Raw genomic sequence first — 17,163 nt, 5'->3', positions numbered from 1 at the left:
AAGGTTAAACTTGACATTTCACTAAAAACACAAAGTATATATGTGTCATTTTCCATTGTTATTACGAGAACACCTCATTTTCTGTTGCCGTAATTCAAATTTTCTGTCTTTGGCTAAAAATAAGGATCGATTGACAACAATAGAGGGAAGAGATCGATTGTCAACGACCATAGAGGGAAGATAATTTTGCAAAAACAAAATAGATTTTAAGTTTATATAGTAAATGTTAAAGTATATATTTTGTCTTGATATTTAGCTGTTAAGCTATTTATGCACGTCGTAGTTGGTAACTTTGAGCCCTCTCACATTACTTCTTGGTGGATTAAAAGAACAATGGGAAATTCAATTCGATAAATAAAATCTTTAGAAAACTAATCAAACTCGTAAACTCATTTCTCATACTACAGTTAGCATTTAATCAATAAACTTTTTGTGAATGTGATTGAGATGAGCTGCTGTGATTCCCAAGAACGCTCAAGAACACTAATCTTTACGGAAACCAAACTTCTTCTTGGTTTGAGAGTAATTCAATTATTCGGTCGAACACATTTATGGTTATGTCTAACAAAAAATATAGTCCATATTCAATACGTGATAATAATCCGAGTTATTTCCCGTTCATCAAAATACCAAAACAAAAAAGGACTCGTAGCTTTTGACACACACACACACACATACCAGAGTTGAAAGCCCCTTGATCAGGCTATTAGAGAATCTTTTCATTTCAGTAAAGAAAGAAAAGAAAAAAAGTTTAAAAACCATCAAAACCAGTAAACCGAACACATTCTCTGTGGACAATGAAACCAGAATCCCTCACTGAACTATAATTGAAGTGTCATGAACTAGAAACCGGACCCAATAATTAATTGCGAAAACACATATAATAAAAAAAAAATTGAGCAGATTGTCAAGTTTGAAATTTTGATACACAGCACTCTTGATACAAATCAAAACCTTTCTGCCAATTCGCGAACTGCCTCTTCAGCAATTTGAAGGCCTTCAATTCATTTGTCCTGAAATCCACCGAAGAAGAATCGTCGAACCCGAGCTTTAAAGGGCACAGACTATCAAACAGCTCAGCACCGCCGCCACCGACCTTGTCACGCTTCTCGGCTAGTCTCGAAATCAACGTCCCAAACACCTCTTCTTCTTCTTCCTCGGCCGAGCCGAGAAACGCCCCGGGCTTATGCAGAAAGAACCGCTTCGAGGCTCGAGAACCGGCCCACGGTTCGTCTCCGTCGTCGGCGAGGGAGACCGAGTCCCCGGTCGCCGATTCGCGCGCGATCTCCACGACCTCGGCGCACCGGAGCCTGTGCTCGGCGTCGACGGAGAATCCGTTCCCGCCGGACTCCTCTTCCTGGGCTCCGTTGCGAAACTCGTGGAGCTCGAGCAGGATCGGGAGCGGGACCGCGGGCCCCACGAGGGAACCGTCGTCGTCGTCGTCGTCGTCGCGGCGGCGAGGTCTCCGGCGGCGTCGGAGGCCGCGCCGGGGCGGTCGCCGGAGGACGAACGGAGGCAGCTGCCGGGGGAGGTCGGGGACGGGGACGAACTCCGGCGGAGCGTCGAACTGCGAGCCGTCGAGCTCGGCCTCGGGGCCGAAGGCGAGGAGCGAGAGCTCGACGGGGAGGTCGGCCCACATTCGCCGGAGCGCGACCTCGTGGAGCGTCGAGGCGGGTCCCACGTCCGCGAACACGATCGAGCCCAGCGGGGCCGCCGCTCGGCGGCCCCGCCCGAGACCACACGCGCTCAGCTTCTCGCAGAGCGATTCGTGGAGATCCGGCCCCGGGACCGTCGTCGTCTCGGCCCCGGCCCGGGACCGAGCCGAATCCAACGCGCCCCCGAGCTCGGACCTGAGGTGGGCCCCGAGGAACCCGACCCCGACGTACGCGAACCTCCTCTCGAACTCGTATCTCTCCCCGGGGTAGCCGAAATCGGGCCCCGGAGCCTCCGACTCGGGATCCGTTTCTCCGGCGGTCGTCGTCGTCGTCGCCGGAGAATACCTCTGCGACTCGAGACTCCCCGAGGAGACGAGCCTGACCAGAGTGAAACCCTCGCGCAAGTCGATCTCTCCGTCCACCACCGCGAACCCCAAGACCGACTCTTTCTTCTCGATCCGCTCCGACGACGATAACGGAACCGCGCGACGACCCGAGATCGGAAGATCCGTGCCCTGATTCCACCCGCAGAGGCTTCCCTTGAACTCTGCTTCCATTCCCGACAGAACCGTCCGAGTCTCGGCCTCCGAACAAGGCCCGTAGAAGAACATCCTGAAACGACAGCTCCGGAACGACCCGAGAACGATGCAGGGCCCGAAAACGTCCACGTGGCACGGCTCGGAGAAGCCGTGGCGCCATTGCACGAGCGGCTTCGAGGGCTCGCGGGCGTCGCAGAGGACCAGAAGCCTGTTCGTGACGAGCACGAAGCGAGAACCTCCTTCGCCGGACCTCGCCATCGAAACGAACCGCTCGTCTCTGACCGGAGAGTGATCGAGAAGATCTTCGACCCTCGCGAAGCAGCTCGTGATCTCGCAGCCGTCGCCGGGGCCGAGAGCCGCCGCGAAGACCGCGTCGGAGCGAGCGACGACCACCGTTCTCGGGCTCCACCCGAACTCGAAGGAGACCCACCGGAGAAGCGGGTCCCGTAACGGGAGGCTAAACGTCTTCGCTCTAACTCGCCGGCCTTTGGAGTCCATGTCGGAGAATATCAAGTCGCCGGACTCGAGCAGAACCGCGGACTCCCCCGGGAGATGGGGGTTCCAGCGGGCACACACGACGGCGCTGGACTTGAAGACTTTTCCGTCGCCGGAGCCGCGGAGAGTCGGCGGAGGACCGGGCTCGACGGAGAACCAGTCGACGGAGTACATGGTTTCGACCATGACGTAGCCGATGAACTCATCGCCTTCGCCGGAGTTCGGGGTCACGGAGATCCTCTGGATCCGGTGGTGGTGCTCGCCGGAGCAGCCGAGGGATCGGATTCCGCCGGCGCCGGGGACGGCGAGGAAGCCGAGGCGGTGGGAGTTAGTTCCGATGGGGAAGAAGAGGACGAATGAGTCGGCGCCGGGGCAGCGGAGGCAGCAGAGGCGGTTTCCGGCGGGGTCAGGGTCGGATGGGGGCAGAAGGGACGGCGACGAGAGGACGGTGGATTTGGTGGCCGGAACGGGGCTGAAAACGACCGGAGCTGAGCTGCTCGGGAAATCGCCGGCGTCTTCGAACCGATCTCTCTTCCTTCCGATCGCCGGAACCCTAACACAACAACACTCCATTGGAAAACAATCCCTAAGCTCGAGGCGAAAATATCAATGAATGAGTTTTCAATGTTGACAATGAGATGATCAATAGATAAATAATTCCCACATAAAATCAGATGAACACAAAGCGAAACATTCCTTCTCTTCCAGTTTTCGAAAATTTGGAATCCCAAACTCATTCCTTATTGCAGCCAAGTCATTCCTTTTTCAATAAAATAGAGTGAGCCAAAATACGAACCTGGTTTGGCTTATTCTTCCTCGTTGGAAGAAGCTGGCTTCGGCTACGGCATGAACATCTTCCTCAGGCCACGACGGCGGCGAGAGAAAGAAACCGACGGAAATGAGAGAGAGAGAGAGAGGGTTTTTGAGTAAAGTAAACAGAGGGTGAGGGTTTGGCTTATTTACTAATTAATTTATTTATTATTTTGCCTATATTTCCAACATGTTCGATATGTCGCACACAGTCACATTACAATTTTTTTTTTTTTTTTTTGGGGTGCGTATAACATTCTCATTTATGTTAATTAAAGACTCTCTAAATATATAAATATAAAATATAGTCATATACAAATTTAAATTTTACCATATAACCATAAAATTTTATTAACAAAGTCAAAAAACAATGATTTTTTTTTTTTTTTAAGGCTGAACCCACGACCTCCACACAGGAGGTGGTGTGGAATTACCACTAGACTATCTTAGGTACCACAGTCAGAAAACAATGATAATTGTAAATAAATTAACTGAATCATCAGATTTTATGGGTATAAATTGAATATTAAAAACGTTGAAACAACATCACATCATTATAATAGTTATCTACTTAAAATTTTTTAAAAAAATTAATTATTTAATAAATTTTCAAATTTTGATGACTTATTTGCTTATAAATTTGTTTAATTTAAGCACTATATTACCCTACAATGACCCGCAATAGAGGATTTACAATCTATATTTGTGTATTTGATATATAATTTTTCAGATTTTTTTCATTTATAGATATAAATAGATTTGAATTTCTATGTACAAAAAAAGGTCGCATTTATTTCTCATCCATTACAAATTGTTTTTTTTTTTTTTAAAAGACGTCGAACTTTTCCAAAAAGCATCCAATTTGTATTCAAAGAACCATTAATTTTTTTTCATACCACCATAATTTACTCTGTTTTTAATCAAGAAATTCCATATATTGCCAAAATAAATAAAAAACCATTAATAAGCCAGCTAAAATAAAAATAAATTAGAATTCTACACAACAATTAACAATATTACACCAACTAAACCAATTGAAACTGGTAATCATCAAAGAACTATTGAGACATAAATGCAAGATTGAATCTACTCGAAATTTGCCGAAGCACCTCCCTATCTCGAGAACAAAGATAAACTCCTACATGATCAAAGAGGACACCATACATAATCACTCAAGTTGTGTTAGACAACGATTTCCAACCTCCAAATAAAAGACCACCTCCTCAAATCGTAGACCTGTTGATTAAGCAATAGTTCTAAACAGGATCTCAAAGACTCGAGGACGACAAAAAACCCAATGTATTCTCTTCAAAAGTTAAGTGCTTGTAGTTTTTAAGGAACCTTGATAGAAAAGCGTGCAATGCTGAAAGCCACTAGAAATATAGGGAAACAAAATACCCTATAACTAAAAATCTTAAACTAAGGTAACATTCAATTACCCAATCCAAAAATACCCAACCATACCTCAACCTACGAAGCCGGAGAAAACCCCAGCTGCTCAGAACGAGAAGTGGGAGATGCCGGGAGAAGTGGAAAAATGGTTAAAAATGATAGCTCGGCCGAAGAGGACATCGATGAGAGGGTTGTAGAAGACGTCAATGGAGAAATCATTACCGGAAAATAGGATCTCTAAATCAGAGCTCCAATCACACGACACCACAAACTCTACCCGTGTCGATACCCTCCCACCACCAGCGATGAATGAGTTGTGTCTTCACTCCCATAGAACCGACAAGGCCGAGGAACTCCGTCGAGGCCCGAAGTCGTCCAAGGAGACTCGAGTCGACGGTGGAGGAGGGAAGAGGTTTGAAAATGAGGACATCGTGAGTTTACCAGGCACGAAGTAGACTACCTCATAATAATGCTTTGGTTAGATGTTATTGTTAGGAATTCTTGCCCACGAGAAGATACTTATGTAAATTCTCGTTGAAATTATTAATAAAATAAAGTTTGACATTTATTATCTATTTGAGTTGAAAGCGTTATTTCTTATTTAATGAGATTTATTAAACATTCATTATTCCATAGCCTCCGTATCTAACTGAGTCACGTGATGGGCACCTGAGTTCGGGCGGTGTGCTAAAACGTGGTCGATGACTGATATATGCCTGGAAAACTATATCTAAAATCATATATGTGGAACACATGAGTGAAGGTTGATCACTATGTGGGAGCATTCTACACTTGTGGTAAGTGTACGACCCGGACAGGTCTTGGTGTAGATGTTCGTTTAAGGACCGTTACGACACACTAACCGAGGCCACTATGATGGTCACAGTGAGACTTGATCTAAATCCTGAAGTGATCATGGACACTAGGTTATGTTACTGAGCTCTTTGACTCATTCGCTAAAAGGCTATTCATGCTAATCACAGCTTATGTCTTGGGAGTTTTCTCAGAGCATAATTCGAGTGGGAAATGATTTACAGATACGGAATCCAGCCTTCCTGAAAGAAGGTTAATGTTCTCTCACCTAAGGGTTGATTCCATAACCGATAGATTGCGCGCACTTTCGAAGTAAGTAACGTTCGAAAGAATCTTTCGCTAGGGAAACAACAATGCTTAGGGCTGATATGTATCAAGGGAAGTATAACGGAATAAATTGACGTCTCTCGATACGGGTTGAACCTGGAGGAGGATCTTGATCACGAACTGACTATATCAGTGGACACTCGTCACGATGAGTAAATATAATTCTAGTATAAAGGAGAGTTCAGTCTTGGCTTACAAGGTGGAGTATTTGACCAAGATTAAACGAATCGATGAAAAAAGAGAAAGGACTATTTCGTCTTTTTCATCGAATTTGATAAGCTTCTATTACTAGGTCCATAGTCCCCGATTCGGCTCTGATAAAGGCGGATAAGAACTTTCGTATAATAATGTTTATCATTATTAATCTCACTTGCTGTGATTGTGATTGACAACATTAATTCTGGAAAACGGGTATTCGCATAATTAAATAAATATTTATGGTAGAATTGTTTATTTATTGTTTGATCAAGTAAATAAACAATTATTAATTATTTGTTTATTGTTGGACCAAGTAAATAAATGATTAATTGGGTTTTAAGCAATTGGGCCTTGCACACATGGAAAAATCGAATTGGGAATTTTGGCATAGGATTTGCGCAAATCCCCTTGGCCGTGTGCCATCAAATCCGATTTTTTCAATATTGGTATTTACCAATATTTTCTCTTTAGCTGTTTAAATAAAGGAGAGAGAATAATATAAGATATTGTCCTATATTTTCTCCTTATTTAAAAGAAAATATTTAGGAGAATATATGAGAATATATTTAAAGGGAAATAATATATTCTCCTTTATTATCTCACTAAATAAAATATTCTCTATTTAAATAGAGAATAATATCCCATAGATATTGATCTGATGGATGAGAGAAAAAGTAGGATTCACATGTTGAGATCCAAGGGCCTAGATTTAATCCACCAGTGTGAACACAATAAAAGGAAATAAAATATTCTGGAAGATTCCATGAATATCTCCTTTTACTACTATAAATATGGGTTCATGAGAAGGCAAAAACAAGCAATTATTTTGTGAAAATTTCGTGCATCACTAGCCTCCCTTGGCCGTGCATCTGCCTTTCCCTCCCCTCGGAAATTCGTTTCCATTCTTAGTAAAATAAGAGAGAGATCTCGAAACACCTAGTTTCGTGATCTAGTGAGATAAAGACTGTACCTACTCATCTTTCTTATTCGTCTCGGAGATTACGTTTCGGAAGACTAAGGTGTCATCACATCGAGTCCTTGAAGGAGGAGTTCCTTATTTGATCGTGTGGAGGCTTGTACGTTCAAGACGAAGACGGATTGTAAAAGCTTTCAGTTCGTGAACCAAAAACCAATGTGAGTACTCGTTTACTTTAAATCGCTTGCTTGACATATATGCTCTCGTATAAAATTTAATTAACGTAAATCTAGATCTTGTCATATAATCAATGAATTAATTAGCTCATGATTAGCGTTATTAATTAATTTTCCGCATTAATATGGTTATATGGGAGAATCATCCCCGACAATTATAAGGATTAAAATTCAAAGGCTTGGAGAATAAGAAAAAAGACTACCTCAGAGGTTAAGACTACCTCGGAGATAAATGTCTTTGACTTCGGATCTTGCTCGCAATGATGCCTTGGTTGTGCACTGAAGGAATTTAGACTTGTGACCTGAGAGATGAGGCACCTCAAAGCTTAAAAGTCTTCCACTTTATAGTTTAGTTTGGGATGATGTCTTAATTGTGTGCCAAAGATTTTTAGAATTGGCGCCTGAGAGATGACATGTCTGGAAGGTTGAGTTCTTTGGTTATGCCAAAGGTTTGTGGCTATCTTATATGGAAAAAATGAACTCGATCTAATTATGTTGCAACATGCCTTAATTAAGCAACATGCCCTAATAAATTTTAACATTTTAGACCATTAAAAGTTGGTATGAACTCGAAAAACACCAAGAAAGAACTCATGGGTCACAATATTTAAAGAGCATAATTTCGATTCCATACTCAAGCTTAACGATAAAACCCAGATTAAAATCCACCACCATAACAAGTACAGAAACGGAAATTTAAGAAGAAGGAAAAAAACTAAATAGGAAATTATGTGAAGACTAAGTTAAGTGGCGGTGTGTGGTTTCTGAATGACAAAAGCCATGCACTGGACTTGGTTTTTGTTGTCAAATGCCAAGCAGCGAATGAAGGCATTTGGGTATGCTTTTTTGCACTCGCTGATTTCGTTGAGGACTTGAGATGAGTCATTGCACGAAATAGCAAAAAAAAAAAAAAAAAAACTTTAATAAACTTGTTATATGCAATATATCAAAATTGGATTTTTGTCACGTTTTTTTTTACCAAAAAAAACCCCTTCAAACACACTTCTCTAATTGTCTCACTTCTATCTCTTTAACTCTTTAGGTTTTCACTCCTCCGATGATCTCCGACAATTTTTGATAATCTCTTGCGACCGTAGAATATGCGTGAAATCAATCTTAAAAAAATCATTTTTCTTTCAATTTGAACTCTATCATTAAATAACAACTCTTTTTGTAGTCGTTGCCCCCAATGAGTTGTTGCTTTAATTTTGATTATTTAATGGTATATTTATGAAAAAATTAAATTAATTCCGCCTTTGATCGTTGGAGAACATGGGAAATCGCTGGAGGTCGTCGGAAGAATGATCGAAACGAGGGAGCTTGAGAGATAGAGAAGTGAGAGTCTTTTGATGGACATTTTTGTAAAAAAAAATGTAGAAAATGACATTTTGATAATTTGCACATAACAAGATTATTCGTTATATGTCTAGAAAATGAAATTTCTCTTCCGTAATTTCATAAGTTACTATATTTATCTAAAAAAATTTTGAATTTTTTTTTCTTCTCATAAAAGCAGCAACATGCCTTAATTAAGCAACATGCCCTAATAAATTTTAACATTTTAGACCATTAAAAGTTGTTATGAACTCGAAAAACACCAAGAAAGAACTCATGGGTCACAATATTTAAAGAGCATAATTTCGATTCCATACTCAAGCTTAACGATAAAACCCAGATTAAAATCCACCACCATAACTAGTACAGAAACGGAAATTTTAGAAGAAGGAAAAACTAAATAGGAAATTATGTGATGACTAAGTTAAGTAGCGGCGTGTGGTTTCTGAATGACAAAAGCCATGCATTGGACTTGGTTTTTGTTGTCAAATGCCAAGCAGCGAATGAAGGCATTTGGGTATGCTTTTTTGCACTCGCTGATTTCGTTGAGGACTTGAGATGAGTCATTGCACCCAAACATTGGAAGCTTCCACAAAGTCCAATACCTTCCGTCGTAGTAGCCCGGAATCTGGCTATTTTCTCGCCGGACATAACCCACCTTCACACACAACGTATATATGATATTTATTCATCACTATGTATAGAATATAAATTATAAAGTATAGAGAATGGAAATAATAACTCCTATTTAGGGTTCACAGACTATGCTTGTAAGCAGGGACGAATGAATCTAGATTAAGAGAGGTTAATATAAAAAAAAAATAAAAAAATAAAAAAATCAGGAAGCTAATTTATAATTTTTAAGATAAAAAAAATATAAAAATTTATGAAAAATTGGACAAAAATGCAAAATAAAAAATTGAGGGGCTTGATTGTAGCTATGTCCTTACTTGTAAGTAGTGACGGAGCCAGGTGAGGGCCAGGGTGGGCCAATGCCCCCCTCAATTTTTGAAAATTATTTTTTTAATCCCAAATTTTTATATTTTTTTAATAATTTTACCCATAAATTTTACTAATAATTATGTTTTTGACCCAAATTTGTAAGTTTTTTTTTCAATAATGCCCCTCCTAAAAAATATTTCTCAAATTTGCCCCCTTTGATTGAAATCCTGGCTACGTCACTTCTTGTAAGAATATACATGCAATTCCATCACCACTTGAAGATATTTTGTATATACAATTTCGTATTTTGTAATCTTCCTTGTAAATTAAGCGGGGACTAATTTATAAATTTTTAAGATAAAAAAATAAAAATTTATTAAAAAATGGACAAAATGTGCAAAAATAAAATTTAAGCGCATCCAGTGAGTTGGCTGTGATTTCGTCCTCACTTATAAAAATATACATGCAATTCTCTCACCAATTGAAGATATTTTAATATTTTTGTACATAATTTTTTTTTTTATATATAATTTCATATTTTGTAATCTTCTTGTAATTTCTTGGAATATTTTTTTGATTCTACGAACCAAATAGATCACGAATACTATTTTGTGTCATGGAAATACAAGACTCAAATAATAAATAAATTAAAAAAGAACCCGCTTTCATAAATATTCACAGAATATGGCCAAGTGAAATTTACAGATCAGTTGAAATGTTTAAGGATTCCATTTTTCTTTCAAAATCTTAGCTAAAAATCGAAACCCAAAAAATGTACAGGGACTGAACCAGAAATGTAAATTAGGGGTTAATATGTAAGAAAAATTTCAGAGTGAGCAAATTTGCAAATTTTTAAGATAAAATAAAAAAAAGTATATATATATATTTTTAGAGGGGCTTCAACCCCCCTTAGACATTAGCTGCTCCTACATGCATTCGAGATTTTGGTTTATTATTTTCCTTGAATTCTAAACGAAGTAAAAAAAAAAAAAAACTTATTTTCAATTTTTCCTACTCTTTTGATCTTATAATATTCACTTTCCAGGTTCTAAAGGAGCTTATAATATATTAGGAACTTTTACATGAAAAAAAAACCCTACTTTACGCCATGCAAATAAATGACCAAATTAAATTAAAAAGACTTAAAGATTACCTCGTCAAATTCAAGGCAAGGAACCCAATTATTTTTAATCATGTAGTCAATCTCTCTGGCGATCGAATCATCCGTGAGAGGACGAAGATATGAAAGTGTCTCAAACTTCTTGTTGTTGATTGGATTCCAAGTCTGCAGACAAAAAAAAGGCATAATAATAAGAAAAAATGTTAAAGAGGGACATATCAAGTTTTCATTCTATTACCTTCATGCAATGAGTTTTGGAGCCATTGGAAACAGTTTTCCTTGTCCATGAAACAGAGTCACTGAGTGGAAATAGTACTGTGGTAATAAGAGAGTTGGGTTTAAGGCCAATATAGTTAGAAACAGTAACCGGAGAAACAAATTTCCCGGTTGACATCTTTTCACAAATTGGTAAACTTTTCTTGCTATGAAACAATACTTGCTATATATATATATATATATATATATATATATATATATATATGTATGTATGTATGTATATAAATAATGCATCTACATGATGTTAGCTAGCTTGAGTTGGTTTCACAAAACAACAAAAGATGTGTCACATTTTCTGTTTTGTTGGCTGATATTTGCATGCATGGGATAATTCATATGTAACTATTATCATTTTGTTTTCAAAGTCGATGTGAACGAGGTGATCTTTTTTTTATTATTACTATTTATTATTATTATGCCACCCATGTTATTACGTGGGAATAGACGAATGGAAATAGAAAGTACGAAACATGCTTACATGTTGCCACTTCAACCCACTGTCAGGTTATCTACAATTTAATGAATGAAACTTGTCTCATGATTTCCGAGCCACTCTCTCTATGAAATAATATAAACGAATATACCTTAAAAATAGATAAATAAAAAACATATCAGACAAAATGGCCTTCCACACAAATTGATTAACCAAATATTTATGGTTTTCAATTTTCAAACAAATTAATTGTCCAGCTAGATTTGTGCACAATTTTTATTAGTTTTCGATCAGATTAAGCATCAATATACAATGTGATAAATTTATGTTTTCTGAGTTACGACTCTGGTGATTCGTTATTAGTAACTGTGGTCAGCAATAAAATTTGATGTGAAGATTTAGGATTCTTAAACTGTAGTATGATTTTTTTTTTTAATGTTTATTCCCCGTTTTCTTATTGTTTTTCAATCATATGTAAATTAATTTATTTTTAAAATTTTATTTGAGTTGTTCTTTCATTTCCATCGTCATGTTTTCATATATTTTATGTTTTTCGGTTATTTAATTATTTTTCTTCACATTTTTATATAGAGAAATTACCCCATTTGTCACCAATTTCATAACATTTTCACATTTTCCACCAAAAGACTAATTTTTTCCAAAATGCCACCATCTATGTCAACAATGTTGACATCTATTTTTGCCATTCACTGTGAGATGTCAACATTGTTGACATAGAAATCAACAATGTTGACATCTCGGTGGTATTTTTAGAAAAATTAATCTTTTGGTGGAAAGTGAGAAAATGTTATGAAATTGGTGGCAAATGGTCAATTTCTCTTTTATATATAACACATTCACATTTTTATCATCACACGAATTCGGTTAAATATTCACATTTCTTCAAATTTTTATATATAATATATTCACATTTCTTCACATTTTTATATATAACATAAATATGGTGTTTTAGTTAAACATCCAAATGAAACAAACGGATTTTCAAAATAATCAAGATTTTAAAAAACAGTGAAATAGTCAAAATTTATAAAGATGTACAAGCGACAAATGTCAATAATTTTGACTTAATTTTTTTCCTAGTGATAAATTGTTATGTATAAACTATAAAGATCAATTTTTCACAAAATTTATAAAAATGTACAAGGATTTTTTTTGTTTTTTTTTTTTTTTCAGAACTGGCCAATCGAGGGTGGGACGAGCATCTCGTATGTTTTCGTGGTGAAGATGCCAAGTAAATCTTCAAAATTTAATTGAAAGTGTTATGTGAGATTTTTCCCATATCAAAAAACGTCAAGGCCCAACTCAAGCGAGGATGCATGGCAACCCCGGCCCAAAGAGTAGAGCCCGGGATTAAGACAAGTCGAGCTCACCCCTTAGGGGACCTCTCATCCTGGCGTCCAGGCGAGCTCGACCTCCAGGCAGGCTCGACCTCCAGGCGAGCTCGACCTCCAGACAAGCTCGACCTCTAGGCGAGCTCGACCCCCAGGCGAGCTCGACCCCCAGGCGAGCTCGACCTCCAAGCCAGGCTCGACCTCCAGGCGAGCTCGACCCCCAGGCGAGCTCGACCCCCAGGCGAGCTCGACCCCCAGGCGAGCTCGCCTCCAGGCAGGCTCGACCTCCAAGCCAGGCTCGACCTCCAGGCGAGCTCGACCCCCAGGCGAGCTCGACCCCCCAGGCGAGCTCGACCTCCAGGCAGGCTCGACCTCCAAGCCAGGCTCGACCTCCAGGCGAGCTCGACCCCCCAGGCGAGCTCGACCTCCAGGTAGGCTCGACCTCCAGCCAGGCTCGACCTCCAAGCCAGGCTCAACCTCCAGGCGATCTCGACCTCCAAGCCAGGCTCGACCCCCAGGCGAGCTCGACCCCCAGGCTAGCTCGACCTCCAGGCGAGCTCGACCTCCAGGCGATCTCGACCCCAGTCGAGCTCGACCTCCAGGAAGAAGTCCAACCCAAAAATTGTGAAGGCAATCCCAGCCCTGCCAAGGACCAGGAAAGAAAAGTCCCAGCCCTGCCAAGGGCCAAGAAGGAAAAATCACAGCCCTGCCAAGGGCCAGGAAAGAAAAGTCTCAGCCCTGCCAAGGGCCAAGAAGGAAAAAACACAGCCCTGCCAAGGGCCAGGAAAGAAAAGTCACAGCCCTGTCAAGGGCCAAGAAGGAAAAAACACAGCCCTGCCAAGGACCAATCCCTCTGGTAAAGCTCACAAAACCGGAAGACACCTCTGGTAAAGCTCACAAAACCGGAGGACACCTCTGGTAAAGCTCACCAAACCGGAAGACACCTCTGGTAAAGCTCACAAAACCGGAGAATCCCTCCGCCAAGTTTTCATAACTTTTCACATTCAAAATCCTATAAATACCTTCAGATTCCTCATTTGGAGGTAAGTTGGCTCACACATAAAAAAAACCTATGCCTCTCTCTCATCTGAGACTTTATCTCTCTAGAACTCAAAGCACGACACCTAGACTAATGTTGAGCGTCAGAGTGCCCGCCGGAGGAAACCCCTCTGCGGTCCTTTAGCTCACTCTCTTCTCTTTTCTCAGGTGACGAGTCGTCGGAAATCCTTTTCCGGCACGGCGGAGGCACAAGTGTTGGGACAACTTCCCCGTTCGACCACCGCGCGATCATAGGGTCCGGCCCTAGACCGAACCGCGGACCGGTTTTCGTGTTGATCCATTTTTAGGCATTAACAGAAAGTACAAAATTTCTTACCTATATTGACTAAATAATAACAACATAAATATGGTGTTTTAGTTAAATATCCAAATGAAACAAATGGATTTTCAAAATAATCAAGATTTTCAAAACAGTGAAATATTCAAAAAAATTAAAAATGTTCAAGTGACAACTGTCATTAATTCTGTCTTAATTTTTTTTCCTAGTGATAAAAGTGTTATGTACAAAGACCGATTTTATTTATTTATTTCACATGAATATTATTATATATATATAAAGGAGAATCCGGAATTCACTGTTCACACAGACTCAGTTTACTGTTAAGTCTACAGTAACCACTTACTTTTCGAAAATTGCATAAATAACCTTTAAAGCTTACAAAATTACAAAATTGACGAAAAATTACGAAAATACCAGTCTAACCTAGACTATTCTGGATAAAATCGCATAAGTAACCTTTAAAACTTACAAAATTACAAAAATGCCAGTCTAAACTAGACTATTCTGGATAAATAAGCATTCAAGATTTCTCTAGAACAGACATTTCAAATTCCCTATTGACACCAACTATAAATATGTGCCATTGACATCAACGCAGCTAAGCTTCAACATTGATAACAAATTCTCAACGAAGTCCTCGGAATTTATTCACACCTGTTGGAAGCAAATAAACTGTGAACGAACATAAAAAAAAAAAAATAGAGCAATTCAACAAATTCTCAACGAATTACCAATTAATCTTCAATCCTGAGCAGAGCTTCTGAACTTATTCCTTTATTCCCACCTGTTCGAAGCAAATTAGTTGCATCTATACATCTGTGACCTGGGTAAGTATCTATCTTCAAAGTTCATTCAGTTTTTTCTTTGTGTCTTAGCAATTTATCCTGGTCATTGCTGAATGAGATGACTTGGTTTATTGTATGGATAACTCTACAGGGCATTGGTGGTGACTGATATAAAGGCTTATATCTCAGGTTAGTAACATAATTTGTTTGTGATGTCTCATGTGTATTAGAAGTCTAATAATTCATTTAATCTCTAGGTTTTTAATGGTCTTATGTGCATCCCACGAGTTTATAAACTGACTAAAGAAGAGAAGAAATCCTAAACATACAAGAGAATCTCATGTTGAAGATTCTAACCTGAAAAAATTCTAACCTGAAAAAAGGAGATCAAGACCCATAAAGTGTAGAGCTGCCATATATACGCGACGGTCAACGACAATATTCCCCAGCTCCTGTATATCAATAATTAATTAACCAAAAGAAAAGGTGTATTATAAAACATTTATAGTTGTTCAACTGCATAGCATCATCATAGTAACAACTTAAAGCATGCAGAGACAATGAGAATTTTTTCTTTTTTTTTTTAAGAATAAATTATAAGTCTACATACAGAATCCACAATTCCACATGGAGTAACAAAGGCTTTTTTGAGACTGTGCAAGTAACTTTGGGTATTGCTATTCAGGTAAAAAACGCCCTGCAATTTTTGAAGTATACAAAGAGAAAAATACAAATCAAGAGTTAAACAGTGGAAACAACGAATTTAATATAAAACTACAGAGGGAAATAAACGACTAAACCAAAACCAAACTCAATTAAAAAAGTCTCAGAATCCAAATCACGCTCAGATAAACACGTTAATAAAACCGTCAAATCAGCAAACAGAGATCAAACAAACGAACATCACACACACGCTACAAGAATCATCACAGGATCGGAACTTAATCAACCAAAATCACAACAATAATCAGATGAGAATCATCAAACACTCGGAGCCAACCAAAATCAACGAAAATAATCAGATGAGAATAAAAACACGCTCATTTATCCGTATTGGAAAAGTAAATCACAACATAAATTATAAGTTATCCGTACCTGATTTGTCACCTCATTAATCTTCTCCTTCAGGCCACGCCACTCCAAATCTCCATCCTGTCTACTCGGTCTGATATCTGCTTTAGAAGTTCATTCGAAATCAAAATTCTAATCTGAAAACAAAAAAGAGGATGTAGCAAAATCCCTAACTTAACCTAACTAATGAATACTTAATCAAAGAAATAGAAATAAATCATAATTTAATCATCATCCTTTCCGAAAATGGGATTAAAACCCTAAAAAATTACCATCAAATTAAAACGTTTGCGAAAGTTAATCACTATCGTATCCGAAAACCAAAGAACTCTCAACCGAACTAAAGTACGTAACCCAAAAATTATACCGAATATAAATCGAAAAACATTCATGAAAGAAAAACCCTAAACTTTAAACTAGAAATAAAAATCGTAATTTCGAAACCTTACCCTAATACAATCGCTTGGCCATCTTCTTCTTTATCTTTTGCCATCTCGATCGCGTTCTCTCTCTTTCTCTATCTCTTTCTCTTTCTATGCGTTTCTCTCTCTCTTTCTCCATCTCGATCTTTCTGGTTTCTTCTGTCGATCGGTGTTTATATTTTCCTTTCTGTTCGATCTCCCTTTCTCTCTATAGCTTTCTCTTTCTCTCTCTCGCATCCAATTTTATGCGGCTATGATAAAATAGAATAACAATGTATCGCTTATGTGATGAAACCCGAAGAAGAATCGAATGTAGAAGCCACGTTGCAGGCACGTTGCAACTTATGTTGAATTTGGGCTTTATAATTGGGCTTACCAAAATATTTTGTATTTGCTATGGGCTTCTACTTTTCCCTTTAATATAGTTTTAGTTTTTCTGAATTTGATTTTTTATATATATAAGCTTTATCAATTGAAAATTATTTACATAAATAATTTATTTCTACAGCAAGATGACAAAAAGAAAACGACAACATTTAAACTTTTCAAAAATAGAATGTTATCAATTATTTGATAACTCATTAACAATAAAATATATTAACGAAAAGAAAACGACAACATTTAAATTTTTCAAAAATAGAATGTTATCAATTATTTGATAACTCATTAACAATAAAATATATTAACGATGCGCGGGTACTTTTGCT

At 38.8% G+C, this 17,163-nt stretch overlaps 2 protein-coding genes and 1 long non-coding RNA gene across 4 annotated transcripts; all 3 read right to left on the bottom strand.

Annotated features, from left to right (window-relative positions):
• Nucleotides 1-675: 675 nt before the first annotated feature.
• Nucleotides 676-5,071, bottom strand: LOC149394851 (TATA box-binding protein associated factor RNA polymerase I subunit C). The gene is made up of 4 exons (XM_089614137.1): nucleotides 4,974-5,071; nucleotides 4,841-4,872; nucleotides 3,486-3,651; nucleotides 676-3,242 (listed from the first exon to the last, which is right to left on the bottom strand). The coding sequence occupies exons 1-4, from the start codon at nucleotides 5,069-5,071 to the stop codon at nucleotides 908-910; spliced, it is 2,631 nt and encodes an 876-aa protein (XP_089470263.1). The 3' UTR covers nucleotides 676-907.
• A 3,973-nt stretch (nucleotides 5,072-9,044) lies between these two features.
• On the bottom strand, nucleotides 9,045-11,211 carry LOC149394850 (ribulose bisphosphate carboxylase small subunit, chloroplastic-like). Its single transcript, XM_089615120.1, has 3 exons — nucleotides 11,017-11,211; nucleotides 10,812-10,943; nucleotides 9,045-9,374 (listed from the first exon to the last, which is right to left on the bottom strand). The coding sequence occupies exons 1-3, from the start codon at nucleotides 11,170-11,172 to the stop codon at nucleotides 9,141-9,143; spliced, it is 522 nt and encodes a 173-aa protein (XP_089471246.1). The 5' UTR covers nucleotides 11,173-11,211; the 3' UTR covers nucleotides 9,045-9,140.
• A 3,299-nt stretch (nucleotides 11,212-14,510) lies between these two features.
• Nucleotides 14,511-16,773, bottom strand: LOC149394849 (uncharacterized). Of its 2 annotated transcripts, XR_016297276.1 has the most exons (6): nucleotides 16,484-16,773; nucleotides 16,059-16,135; nucleotides 15,574-15,660; nucleotides 15,337-15,415; nucleotides 14,910-14,962; nucleotides 14,511-14,832 (listed from the first exon to the last, which is right to left on the bottom strand). It is a non-coding gene; the product is annotated as an uncharacterized LOC149394849 (long non-coding RNA). The 2 variants fall into 2 exon arrangements; XR_016297275.1 differs by lacking the exon at nucleotides 15,574-15,660 and having other exon boundaries at nucleotides 16,484-16,771.
• Nucleotides 16,774-17,163: the final 390 nt, after the last annotated feature.

Source organism: Urtica dioica, chromosome 5, assembly GCF_054948205.1.
Source record: "Urtica dioica subsp. dioica isolate 48M chromosome 5, U.dioica_male_clone48M_v1_H2, whole genome shotgun sequence".
Taxonomy (NCBI): domain Eukaryota; kingdom Viridiplantae; phylum Streptophyta; class Magnoliopsida; order Rosales; family Urticaceae; genus Urtica; species Urtica dioica.
The sequence above is the reverse complement of the archived record's forward strand: the minus strand, read 5'-3'. Positions and strand labels throughout refer to the sequence as shown.